The sequence below is a fragment of the Rhincodon typus genome, chromosome 6 (assembly GCF_021869965.1).
Source record: "Rhincodon typus isolate 14 chromosome 6, sRhiTyp1.1, whole genome shotgun sequence".
Classification (NCBI taxonomy): Eukaryota; Metazoa; Chordata; class Chondrichthyes; order Orectolobiformes; family Rhincodontidae; genus Rhincodon; species Rhincodon typus.
The window spans coordinates 108,518,903-108,532,777 of record NC_063337.1 but is presented as its reverse complement, the minus strand read 5'-3'; the positions used below and the strand labels follow the sequence as shown (position 1 = coordinate 108,532,777).

The following is a 13,875-nucleotide window of genomic DNA, read 5'->3' as shown; positions in this document are numbered from 1 at the left end:
GCATGGTTAGTAAGTTTGCAGATGACACCAAAATTGGTGGTATGATGGATGGAGAAGAAGGTTATGTAAGATTACAGACATCTTGATCAATTTGGTCAATGGGCTGAGGAGTGGCAGATGGAGTTTAATTTGGGTACTTGTGCAGTGTTGCATTTTAGTAATACAAACCATAGTTTTAGACTTACACAGTGTGGGGAGTGTCAAACAGAGAGACCTAGGGGTGCAGGGTCATTATTCCTTGAAAGTGACATCACAGGTGGACAGGGTGCTGAAGGCGGCATCGGCACGCATGTCTTCATTGCTCAGATCATTGTGCATAGGAATTGGGGCATCATGTTGTGGTTGTATAGGACATTGGTGAGGCCTCTTCAGGAGGACTGTGTGCAGTTCTGGTCATCCTACTATAGGAAGGATATTATTAAACTGGACAGGGTTCAGTAAAGATTTATCAGAATGCTATAAAAATGGGCTGGATGGGCTGGGACTGGAGCATAAGAGGTTGAGTAGTGACCTTATAGCCATGAGACTGTTGAGAAGAATGAGTTATTCTACCTCTCTCTCCTTATCTTGAAGCAGCTAAAAGAGGACTCCATTCTCCTCCCTGATTGTCTTCCAACACCTAAATGGTTTACATATCTTGTTGGACTGTAACATGAGCCAGTGTTGGGGTTGGTGTATGGTGGAATGTGCATGTCAATGAGCTGAAGCTATCTGAAGACCACTTTTGACATACGCGGCACAGGTAAAATCACACTTGGCTCTGTCTGTCTGGACCTCATTAGGATCTCACTCATGAGTGTATCAGTGACACTGAGCTGAACTATTGACTTGGGGCATCAGTATGGTGTCAATCACAGGTGCTTCAGCTGGGTAGGACTGGAATCCGTCCAATAGCCAGTCTTCCAACTAAAGGCACTTGCGTGACTATTGCCTGACGTGGACCAGATCCAGAACTGAAATGGAGTGAGTCCAGTGTCCCAGTGGATCTCTGCCGCTTCAAGCCTGGTGGTTGTTTGAAAGTCACTGAATGGGTTGCTGTTTTCTGTAAATATTTCAAAAAGTGCACTGAGTAGAATTTCCCTGAACTTCTGGGAAACAGCTATCTCAAAGCTAACAGTTTGTTTCATAGTAAATATGGATAGAACCTTGTGAAGGTTTGTAGCTCAGGTTGTGGATGAGGTTGTGGACTTGCTCGCTGAGCTGGCTGGTTTTCGTACAGATGTTTTGTCACCATGCTAGGTAATGTCGTCAGTGCAGTCTCCAATGAAGCTTCATCTAAGGCCACCCTGATGAGGTTACCTAGCATGGTGACCAACCAGTTCAGCGAGCAAATCAACAACAGACAAAACCTATACCATCAGGTGCAGTCATGTATGGATCTAGCAATTAACACTGGCCCAAGAACAAACTCTTGTGGAACACGCATGTTCCCTGTAGTGACAGTCTTGAAGTCAGTCAGGTGGATGTCATAGAATATGAGTCCCTTGATTGGGGCTGTTAACCTAGTCCAATCAGGGAGCCTTGGCTGACAGATATAAACAGGAGTGTCAGACATCCTGTTCACTCTGAGAGCTGACTCTGAGGGAGGTGGATCAGTGTCAAGGATTGTTCATGAGTAAATAAAGGGTGACTTGGTGATGGGATACTGGCCTCTGTGGAGTTATTCTCAATGTGGAAGTTTCCCGATCTGAGAAACTCTCTTTTACACTTTGTGTACTCTCTGCCCTCAAACATCTTTCTATCTGTTTGGCCAACATTTTAATAACTATGAATTTTAACAGAATAATAATGGCACAGAATAATAGTGTCGAAATATATAAATAGCCATTCACTCCATCAATTTCATGCCTGTGCTTTTCTCAACATGAGCTACCCAACCCAATGCCACTCTTTGATATGCTATCGATTTACCTTTTTCAAAGAATACAGACTTTCACAGCATTGTGGGTGTACTTCTGACAAATGGACTGCTCAAAATGGATGGTTCAAAAAGGCAGCTAATTGTTAATTTTTTAAGGACAAGCAGGGATATTCAATAAATGTTGCCCTATCCAGCGATGCCTCCATCCCATGAATTAATATGAAAAGAAAAGATTTTTCTTACCAATCGTCTTCGCTCTTCTTCAACAGTATGAAGAAGTTGTGCAAATTCTTTGAAGGACTGAGCTGGAAAAAAAGGTGTTACATATTAAGTAAAGAAAGTCATATCTCTCATAACTTTCAATCCACAATTCATGACTGCAATGAATTATTTTAAAGATGTGCTTAAAATTAGTGCTATGGTATTTGTAAATGGCCTAATATTACATGGGCAACAAAAACAGAGATTGCTGGAAAAGCACAACAGGTCTGGCAGCATTTGAAGAGAAATCAAAGTTAACATTTCGATTCCAGTGACTCTCAGACTGATGGCTGCAAGGAAAATGTGGGTTTTTACGCAGAAGATAGGGTTTAGGGAGGGGGTAAGGAGTAAATAATAGGTGGGGATAGAGCCCAAAGAGAGAAAAAAACAGTTGGACAGACAACTATCTGAATGTGATGTCGTTGTGGAAATGGGGTTTTAGCAAATGCCTGGTCAAACACCAGGAGCGACAGTGAAATTAATTTTGATGGACAAGAAAAAAGATTGGAACGGAAATCCCGACGAAGGGTCACTGAACTTGAAACATTAACTTTGATTTCTCTTCACAGATGGTGCCAGCCCTGCTGAGCTTTTCCCGCAACTTCAGTTTTTGTGCTGTATAACGCCTCTGGGTTTCTTCAGTCTCCACTGTAATTTCTCCTGTCTTTGTCTCTTAGGCAACCCACGTTTATTTCAGGAACAAAAACAAAGTTGCTGGAAAAGCTCAGCAGGTCTGGCAGCATCTGTTAAGGAAAAAACAGAGTTAACATTTCGGGTCCAGTGACCCTTCCTCAGAACTGAACATTCTTCGCTCCAATGAAAAAAAGCCCTAGCTACCTCAACCTTTCCTCATAAGACATTATGTTCAGTTCTGGTCACCTCATTACAGGAAAGATGTGGAAGCTTTCGAGAGGGTGCAGAGGAGATTTACCAAGACGCTGCCTGGACTGGAGGGCAGGTCTTATGATGAAAGGTTGAGGTAGCTAGGGCTTTTTTCATTGGAGCGAAGAAGGATGAGAGGTGACTTGATTGAGGCGTACAAGATGATGAGAAGCATAGATAGAGTGGATAGTCAGAGACTTTTTCCCAGGGTGGAAATGACTATTACAAGGAGCATAATTTTAAGGTGAATGGAGGAAGATATAGGGGATATGTCAGAGGTAGGTTCTTCACACACAGAGTGGTGGGCTTGTGGAATGTGTTGCCAGCAGTGGTAGTGGAGTCAGATACTTTAGAGACTTTTAAATGACTTTTGGATAGGTACATGGAGGATAGTAAAATGTAGGGTATGCAGGGTAGATTGATCTTAGTAGGATAACAGGTTGGCACAACATTGTGGGCCAAAAGGCCTGTACTGTGCTGTACTGTTCTATGTTCTATGTTCTATGTTTATTTCTGTTAATTTCATTTTTATTTGTCTGTGAAATATTTAAAAATCTGTTTTCATATTTCTAACTAGTTTATTCTTATTCTATTTTCTCCCTCAATAGATTTCTTGGTCAACATTTTCTAATTTTAAAAACCAGTCAATCTTCAGCTTGTTACTCTTTTCAATAGCATTGTAAATCTCTTCTTTTAATCTAATTTTGGATCAGATTTTTTGAGGACTGTTAGTCTCACTCCCCTTTTCTGTTCTTAAAGGGGGGAGCTCTGCATTTCTGAAAGAAGATTTTGATTAAGCTCCTTCAAAAATACAAAGCTGTACTTCCATTCTGACTGTTCTCTCCTCTTTCAGGGCCGTGAGGGGAAGGCAAACCGTATTCCCTTTTCACAGCAGTCTGAAGTTTAAAGGTCCAGAATCACAGGTAGACACTGTGAAAGCTGCTGTCAAACAGTAACTATATAATGGACATTAGGGTGCTAGTGTCTGATGTAACCACATCACTTTCAAACTTCATCTGAAATTCTACTATTACGACAAGAATCATTTACTGCCAGTTCACTCATTAACCTTGCTTCATTAGACAAGGCTAAATCTAAAAATCCTCAACTGATCTGTATCTATTTCTTGCTATAGGCTACCAGGCAATATTCACTAAACGTCAACTGATCTGACAGAAATCTCAAATAAAGTTTCTCCCAACTTGCTTACTGATAAAAATGTCAGTTCAATCTCCTGGTTTCTGAGTCTGCTGCAAATTTTAATACCAGTACTTCTAATATATCTCCTTTACCTTCAACTGATGTCCATCAACTGTGTCTGCCCTTTGTCCCGCCCTTCTCCTTCAGTCCTTTCCCTTTCAGATCTACAAAAGGATTACCGATGTTCTCACCTTCCACTTCACCAGCCTCAATATTCGATGGATTACCCTCTATTTCCTCAGCTGGAGTGTGATACTGCCAAACATTTTCCTTACTCCTTCCCTCCATTTTTGTCCCTTCCATGATATATAGTCCCCTCCTCAATCATTGCCTCCCACTCCCACAGCATCATATCATGCAAGTGCAAGATCTGTAATACCTGCCCTTATACCTCCTCTCTATTCATTGGACAAAGCACAAAACATTTCTGCATCACTTTTAGCTTTCAATTTATTGCATCTCTAACTTCTTTCAGTTCTGATAGAAGTTATTTGTCCTGAAACATTAATTGTTTTTCTATCCACAGATGCTACCTGACCTACAATATATTACATATTTGCAACATTCTGTATTTATACTAGTCCTAAAATAATCTCTGTTGGTGCCTTGAGATACAGTTGGTTCTGCTATAACGCATGTTCCGTCAACACGAATTGGCTCATGAATTGAGGGGACATAGCTTTAAATTGAGGAGTGATAGATATAGGACAGATGTCAGAGGTAGGTTCTTTACTCAGAGAGTAGTAAGGGCGTGGAATGCCCTGCCTGCAAAAATAGTATTCTCGCCCACTTTAAGGGCATTTAAATGGTCATTGGATAAACATATGGATGATAATGGAATAGTTTAGGTTAGATGGGCTTCAGATTGGTTTCACAGGTCGGCGCAACATCGAAGGCCGAAGGGCCTGTACTGCGCTGTAATGTTCTATGTTCTATGTTCTAACACAATTAACGAATAGGGGAACACTATTTCTGCAGCACGATCTTGTGTTGGCTATTACGTGATTCCATTGGCGCACAGAGGAGCAGCATCAACATCACATGATCATTTCATGGGCTTTGTCATGAAATGCTTTCTGTGAGAGGTACAGTGCAACCTCCTCCCCCCATCAAGTTATCTTGACACTATTTCAAGGTAAAGTGTTAAATTTACTTTCATTTTATTATTAGATATGAATTAAATATTCATTCAAATTGTGCTATCCTGTGTGTTAGGCTTTTGAGTGATTTTTAAGTGATTTTTTTTGGTGGTCTGCCCATCACTCCACTTTTCCCACAGGCCCTGTTATTTCTATAGCGCAATTTTCTATAACACAATGTAGCTCAGGAACGCAACTATTGCATTATAGCAGAACTAACTGTATTGTGATATAAAATGAACTCAAGTATATTCTGTGAAGGAATTGTCTTAGTTTAATTTGGTCAGTCTATACAAAGATTAAAGGGCTCTATGATTATTGTGACAAGCACCTGTAATTTCCTGATTTGTACTCGTTTAGCACTACGACTGCTGTTAAGGGCCTAAAATGAACTGATTCTACCATTTAACTTTCTAGGCAAAGATAGCTTGTTGCCTCTGTTTCATTCTTAGAAGAGATACTCAAAAATTCCCATTTTGCCTCTTTTTCTGAAAGTCAAACCAAGTATCTTGAATGTTTTAGTCAACTGCTTTTAATATTTATTTATAAATGTGGGCTTCACTGACAAAGTCAGCATTTATTGCCCAACCTCAATGGCACTTGAGCATATGATGACGCTCTACTTTCTCTAACTGCTGCAGGATGGCAGTTTAGTGAACAAGATGGGTTTTTCCTACAATCAACAATGGATTCACGGTCATCATTAGATTCTTAATTCCAGATATTTATTGAATTCAAATTCTACCATCTGCCGTGGCGGGATTTGGACCAGGGTCCCTAGAACATTATCTGGGTCTCTGGTTTAACAGTCCAGTGATAAAACCATTAGGTTATCGCCTCCCCCAAAAGTTTGCAAGGTGCTATGAAGGACAATCAACAAGTTGTTGCATCCTGCACATGGTGCACTCTCCAACCACAATGTGCTGAAACTGAAGACAGTGAATGTTTCAGGTGACAATCTGCGTGGTTCAGACTGGAAGAGATCAAGCTATGCTTTGTACCTGGAAAACCTATAACTACATCTCAGTAATGGCTACTAGATCAAACCTATTTGCACAATTAATTTATTTTTTTACAATAATTTCTTGGAAAATTTAGATATTACATATTTAATTTTTATAATTCTACACTGATACAGCCTTAGTCATAAATACCCTATCATCACAATCAAACTGTATAATCCTGCTTAACACAACATAGTTAATTTTACCCAAATCATTACACTGTTCTTCAGACTTCACTTTTCTCTTCAGATTTATAAATTCAGCCTTACTTGAAACCTCACTCCGCTTATTTGCATAAAGTCCTATGCATCACAGTGCTTATTCAATTTACCAAGATACTGGTCATAATTCAGTTTAAGTACAGTCTTTTCTCAATGGAACCTGCCCACTCTCAGCTCAATACTGGTGCAAGTACCCCATATAACTCTTGCAGCCATAAGTATATATTTTTGAACATGCTTGCACCTATTTCTTTTTTTCGGTGGCTAGATAACTGAGCAACTTGGGCTGTAAGCAAGGTAATGAGAAGCTAGTCAGACATAGAGAAAAACCAGATCTACAGGAGCCTTTATCTTTATCATTTCTTTGCAGTAGCCAGTTGAAAACTTAAGAAAACCAGCTTATTATTTCTTCAGCAGATGATGCAAGTTGTGACTTTGAAATGGATAAATCAAAGATCTTTTGTAAGTGAACCAACTGCATTGTGTCTCCTCAAACCACTGAACATTCAGCAAAGGAAGATCAAGGAGAAATCTTTGGATCAGTGAGATCTTGTGAACTAAGAGTATGGAACTGTTTTCCTTATTTTCCTTCTGCCCAGTTTTTTTCTCCGTTTATGTTTGCCATTCTGTGTATTTGTAAAGGAGAGTTTCAGGGAAGTTGAGAGTTTTAATTTGTAGAATTATTTAACTTCATTTAATTGTTGCCTTCAGCTAGAATCTAATGATAAATAATCATTCTTCGTTCAGTACCTTGTCCAAGCTTTCCATCAACTTAGATCTGAAATCTGGTTGTTTGGGGATTGTGTGTATTTCTTTTAAAAAGTTTAATTTTTGTGATGACTCCAGGAATAACGGGGCTTGTTTTCCAGTGTTTTACCTCAGTGAGCCATAACAAATTTCCCAAATGGTGCAGATGCTTCAAATCTCTTGCACTGCCATTTAATCAACCCTCACTTTCTTTTCAGATGTCCAGTATCTGCAGTTCTTCGTTTTTTGTTAGTTGTTTATGGAACCTTGGACAGCTAGGAGGGAAACAGCAAAGGGACAAGTGTTACACATTCTTTGATTACATAGGAAGGTGCCATAGAGGAGTGAAGTGGCATTGTAAGTGAGGGAGGAGAGGTCCAAGGTGGCACAGAGGGAATGGTTCCTACAGAATGCTAACAGAGTGTGGGAAAGGACATGAACATGTGTTTAAAGGTAGCATCCTGTTTGAGGTGCACAAATGGGGGAAGATAATCATTGGAATGTTGAGGCTTATGACGTGGCAAGTGAGGGCAAGGGGAATCCAATCATTGTTCTGGGAGGGATGGTAAGGGCAGAAGTTTGGGAAATGTGCCTGCTATGGTTGAGGACGCTGTCAGCTACAGTGGAGTGAATCATCAATTGAGGAAAAGGAAGACATGTCAGAAACTCTCTATGAAATGTGGCATTATCAGAACTGATGCAACACAGACGGAGAGACAAGGAGAATGGAATGGAGTCCTTACAGGAAGCAAGGTGTGAGTAAGTGTAGTCACTGAAAATCAGTGGGTTTGAAAAATCTATGATATCCTATCCGCAGAAATGGAAGTTAAAAATAAAAGAAGGCAAGGTAAGAGTCAGAGGTGGACTGAGTGAAGGTGAGAGGCTAGAAATTGGAAACAAAATTGATTAATGTTGCTTATTGTGGATGAGAGCAGGAAGCAGCAGTAGTGCAGCCATTGACATAGCAGAGTTGTGGGAGGGGACCTCGAGTAGGACTATAAGAGGGAATGATCCATATACCTCACTAAGCAATAGGCACACCCATGTGGTTACCCATAGCCATACCTTTTACTTGAAGAAAGTGAATAAGTTAAAGCAGAAATTGCACAGTGTAGGAGCAAACTTAGCTTGGAAAAAGAGGACAGTAATGCAGGGGAACTGATCAGGCCCACTCTCAAGGAAGAAATGGAGAGCCCTCAGACCATCCTGATGGGAGGGAGATGCAGAGCGATTGAATGTCCTTGGTGAAGGGAGACAACTGGGACCAAGAAGCTGGAAATTGAGAAAATGGCATAATTTCTGACTTAATAAAGTAAAGCTGTTTTGTCAACCTCCTTTTTTATAAGCATGTCACAATGCCAGTTTTTTTTTTATCCTCTGGGATTTTCCAGAATCTAACATTCTTGGAAGATTACAAACAGTGCATCCACCATCTCTGTCACGACTTTCTTTAAAGTCCTAGGATTCAATCCATCAGATCCAGGAGACATATTCGCCTTTGGCCCCATTAGTTTCTGTCATACTTTTTCTGTAGCAGTAGTTCATGTTTATTTCCTCCTCTATCAACACTCCCCCCAAAAACCCACCCCTGCTCAAGGCCCTCGATTATTTAATATTTTTGGAGTTCTACTGTGAAGACTAATGCAAACAATTATTTAATCCTCCTTCATTTCCTGGGTCTTCATTATCATTTCCCTGGCCTTGTACTTTAAGAGGCCTATGCTCGCTTTGGCATCTTTCTTCCTTTTTATACATTTGAAGAAACTCTGTTCACTTTTATATTATTTAATAGCTTGCCTTCATATTTTACTTTCTTCCTTTTTTTCGTCATCTTTTGTTGGCTTTTAAAACTTACCCTATCCTCTGGTTGGCCACTAAACCTTGCTACATTGCATTATTTCTTTTAATTTGATACTATCCTCAACCAACTTGGTAAGCCATAGTCAGTTTCTCCCCATCCTACAGTCCTTAATTCCTCACAAGGATATTTCTTTGCTCTAAGTTATGAACTATTTACTTAAATGTCTGCCATTGCTTGTCAACTGTCTTTTCCGCTTATATCCTTTCCGAGTTCAGACCAGGCAAACCTGCCCTCACGCCCTTGCAATGACCCTTAAAAGTTGAACATAGTCATTTCTAACCCAAATTTCTCACTCTCAAACTGAATGTTAAATTCTACAATGTAATGGTCACTGTTTCCTGGAGGATCTTTTACTCTGAGATCAATCATTAAACCTGCCTCATTACATGTTACCAGGTCCAAAATATCTGAGCCCTAATTGGATTCACAACATCTTTGCCAATTTGTTTTTCCCAGGTCTACAGAAGATTAACGTTACCCATGAATAATGTACTACCTTTTTACATGTCCTCAATAACCTCTGGATTTATTCTCTAATGTGCAACCTGCTCCCACCAGTGTCTTCTTCCCCTTGGTATGTCCTAGCTCCACTAATCTGGATTCTACATCATCTAACACAAGATTATTTCCTATTATCATAGTAACAAGTTACACCACCATCCTTCCCTTCTTGCCTGTACTTTCCAAAAGTCACATGCCCCTGGATAGATAGTTCTCAGTTTCAATCCCCTCGTAACGTAATGACTATAAGATCACATAGATTAATCTCTATTTCTGCTATAAATTCATTTATTTTGTTCTGAACACAGTGTACATTTATGTAAAGAGCCATTCGTTTCCCAAGGAATGTAACTGAAATGAATGTCCAACAGAAAGGAGATACACATCATTTTCTCACGCCAGATTTTCCCACCACAAGCAAGACTACACTGCCAGAAGAATCTCATAAAAAAAACTTTAAAAATAAAACCGAAAACTGACATCTTCCATTTGCTAGTCAAAACTGCAATGAGAAACTAATTTGCAGAATGTCATATCAATGCCATCCAGAAGGATGAATTAGAAGAAATCAATCTTGAACAGATTTAATTTGCAGGAAAAATAACACAATTGGGTTTGTTTATTAGCCGATAGCACAAGATTTGTAATGCTGAAGGGAATTCTCACAGTAACAAAGAAAAAAGTGAACTGTGAAAAACAACAAAATATTTTCTCATAATGGAAAGCTCCCTCATAGTATTTCATGTATCCCACTACAAGCGTGTATAACACACATGATCAACAACATCTCACTTCCATTCTTCCTCAATCTCTTGAACAGTTCAAACTTACAGTTCAAACTCAAAACATTACAGATTTCTTATACAAGATTGCCAGGGTTGGAATAAAGAAATTTAGTGCTGGGATTATACTGCTTATATTGTAACACAGAACAGATGTCTGCTCTCAAGAGACATAATCTACTTTAGTTGACCTTAGACATTTTCGTAATCCCGGTTTACAAAGAAGAAGTAGTTCAGAAAAACAGACCACCAAACTCTGAGACGCAATAATTTTAGGCAGAAGAAGTAATGTATAGATCAGAGACATTTCTAAACTTAATTAAGAAACCAAAATTTCAGAATGCATAATGTTGTAAGTACACCAAACAGCTCTAGTACAGACAGTGAGGCTGCTAATATTGCACAAACATGATCCTTATAATCTACATAATATCAAAATAGTCAGTTGGGGAAAGAGTGAAATACAGATTCTACCATGGGTGTAGAAGAGCAGTTTACCAACAGATAACTAAAAACGAAAGTTCTCATCACAATGAACTAAATGGAAGTATCCCAGAATCTTGTCCAAGAAAGTCTCCTAAATCAATATGTAGAGGGCCCTACTCGGGAGAATACAACACTGGAGCTCCTCCTAGGAAACAAGGTTGGGCAAGTTACCGAAGTGACAGTTGTAGAGCACTTTGAGTTCAGTGACCATAACTCTCTTAGTTTTAACATTGTTATGGAAAAATATAGGACAGGTCCACAAATTAAGGTGCTAAACTGGAGCAGGGCCAATTTTGGGGCCATCAGGCAGGATCTAGCAGCGGTCAATTGGGCGAGTCTGTTTAAAGGAAATGAAACAACTGTCAAATGTCCCGTCAGGGTGAAGGGACACGCTGGCAGGTTTAGGGATCCATGGCTGATGAGGGATATTGAGGCTCTGGTCAGGAAAAAGAAGATGGCATACATTGTGTTTAAGCTATTGGGCTCAATTGAATCTCTGGATGACGATAAAATGTTTAGGAGCACACTTAAGAGGGAAATCAGAAGAGTAAAAAGAGGGTATGAGATGGATCTGGAAGATAAGGTTAAAGATAATCCCAAGAGGTTCTATAGCTATATTAAGAGTAAAACAGTGGCTGGGTAGAGAATAGGTCCCCTTAAAGATCAACCTGGCCGTATATGTGTGAAGCCACAGGAGATGGGGGAGATTTTTAATGAATAGTTCTCCTCAGTGTTTACTGAGGACAGAATCATGAATGCTAAGGAAATAAGGGAAACAAGTTGGAATGTTTTGGACCACATCCATATTACCAAAGAGGAGGTGTTTGCAGCCTTAGATCACATTAAGGTGGATAAATCCCCTGTGCCTGATCAAGCGCATCATCAGACATTGTGGGTGGCTAGGGAAGAAATTGCAGAGGCCCTTGCAGAGATTTTTGCTTCATCTTTAGCCACTGGTGAAGTCCTGGAAGACTGGAGGGTGGCTAATGCTGTTCCATTGTTTAAGAAAGGTAGCAAAGGCAAGCCAGGGAACTACAAGCCAGTGAGCCTGACATCAGTGGTAGGAGAGGATACTGAGGGACAGGATCAACCAACATTTGGATAGTCAAGGTCTGATTAGGGATAGTCAGCATGGATTTGTGCATGGGAAGTCATTTCTGACAAATATTGTGGAGTTTCTCGAAAAAGTAACCAAGAGGATAGATGAGGGTAGGGCAGTAGATGTTGTCTATATGGACTTTAGTAAGGCTTTTGACAAGGTGCTGCACAGCAGGCTCATCATGAAAGGTGGGGTGCATGGGATCCAGGCAGAGCCAGCTAATTGGATTCATAATTGGCTCGATGGTAGGAAGCAGAGGGTGATGGTTAAAGGTTATTTCTCCGACTGGAGGCCTGTGACTAGTGGTGTGCCACAGGGGTCAGTGCTGGGACCTTTGTTATTTGTTATTTACATAAATGATCTGGATGTGAATGTACAAGGCATGAGTAGTAAGTTTGTGGATGATACAAAATTATGAGTTATTGTTTATAGCAAGAAAGATTATCAAAAATTACACAGAGATCTTGATCAGATGGAGAAGTGGGCTGAGGATTAGCAAATGCAATTCACTACAGATAGTGTGACGTGTTACGTTTTGGAAAGTCAAATCAAGACAGGACTTATACAGTAAATGGTAAGGTCCTGAGGAGTGTTGTGGAACAGAAGACCTGCGAGTATAAGTACATAGTTTGTTGAAAGTGGTGTCACAAGTGGACAGGATGGTGAAGAATGCATTTAGCATGCTGGCCTTCATCGGTCGAGGCACTAAGTATAAGAGTTGGGACGTTATGTTACAGTTGTATGAGTCATTAGTGAGGCTGCACTTGGAGTATTGTGTACAGATTTGGTCACCCTGTTATAGGAAAGACATAGTTAAACTGGAAAGTATACTGCAAAGAAGATTTATGAGGATGTTGCCAGGACGAGTAGGCCTGAGTAATGGAGAGAAGTTGGCCAGGATAGGACTTTATTCCTTGGAATGTAGGAGAATGAGGTGACTTTATTCAGGTGTGTAAAGTCATGAGGGACATAGACAGGATAAATGCATATAGTCTTTTTCCCAGGGATGGGGAATTGAAAACTAGAGGGAACAGGTTTAAGGTGAGCGGGGAAAGATTTAAGAAGGACCTGAAGGGCAACTTCTTCACGCAGAGAGTGGTGCATATGTGGAATGGGCTGCCAGAGAAAGTGGTTGAGGTAGGTACAATAGCAACATTTAGAAAACATTTGGACAGGTACATGGATGAGAAAGGTTTAGAGGGATATAGACCAAATGCAGGCAATTGGAACTAGCTGAGTGGGCACCATTGTCAGCATGGACCAGTTTGGGCCGAAGGGCCTAAGTAGGATTCTGAATGCAAACTATTTCGGTCATGGAGACCATTCAGCAATAGCCACAAAGTAAACAATGCAATTACAGATTCGGTATTTTGATTTTTATTACCTACAGGTCCAGAAACAAAACTGTTTTGACAGAGATTTTTGGCCTCAGAACATGCTCTCCCTAATTACATTAAATGGGGAGGAAGGGAGGGGGTATTTCAGCCCCTTGGCTGGACAGCTGGTTTGCAACATAGACTGATGCCAATAGTGTGGGTTCAAATTCCTGAACTAGCTGACTTGACCATGAAGGAGTCTCCTTCACAACCTCTACCCTTGCCTGTGACATGGTGAACCTCAGGTTAAACCACCACAAGCCCTCCCTCTGTCAAATGAGAGAGCAGCTCTATCATCAGATAAGTCTATGGCAACTTTTTATCTTTGTGTTTTCAAGTGTTGTCTCATCCAAAGCTGAACTTTTGAAAACTTGAGTTTTTGAACAGTTTCAATTCTACCAGCAAAGGAGACAACAAGGTGCAGGGCTGGATGAACACAGCAGGCCAAGCAGCAT

General features: G+C 40.3%; 1 protein-coding gene across 1 annotated transcript in view; it reads right to left on the bottom strand.

Moving 5' to 3' along the window:
- Positions 1-862: 862 nt before the first annotated feature.
- LOC109936403 overlaps positions 863-13,875 on the bottom strand; it is a 151,664-nt gene continuing 138,651 nt past the window's right edge. Inside the window, exons 3-4 of the mRNA XM_048598434.1 lie at positions 2,105-2,166; positions 863-1,042 (exon numbers count right to left, since the gene is read on the bottom strand). Of these exons, the coding sequence (XP_048454391.1) occupies positions 863-1,042; positions 2,105-2,166 (242 nt within the window). The remainder of the gene's footprint in view (positions 1,043-2,104; positions 2,167-13,875) is intronic.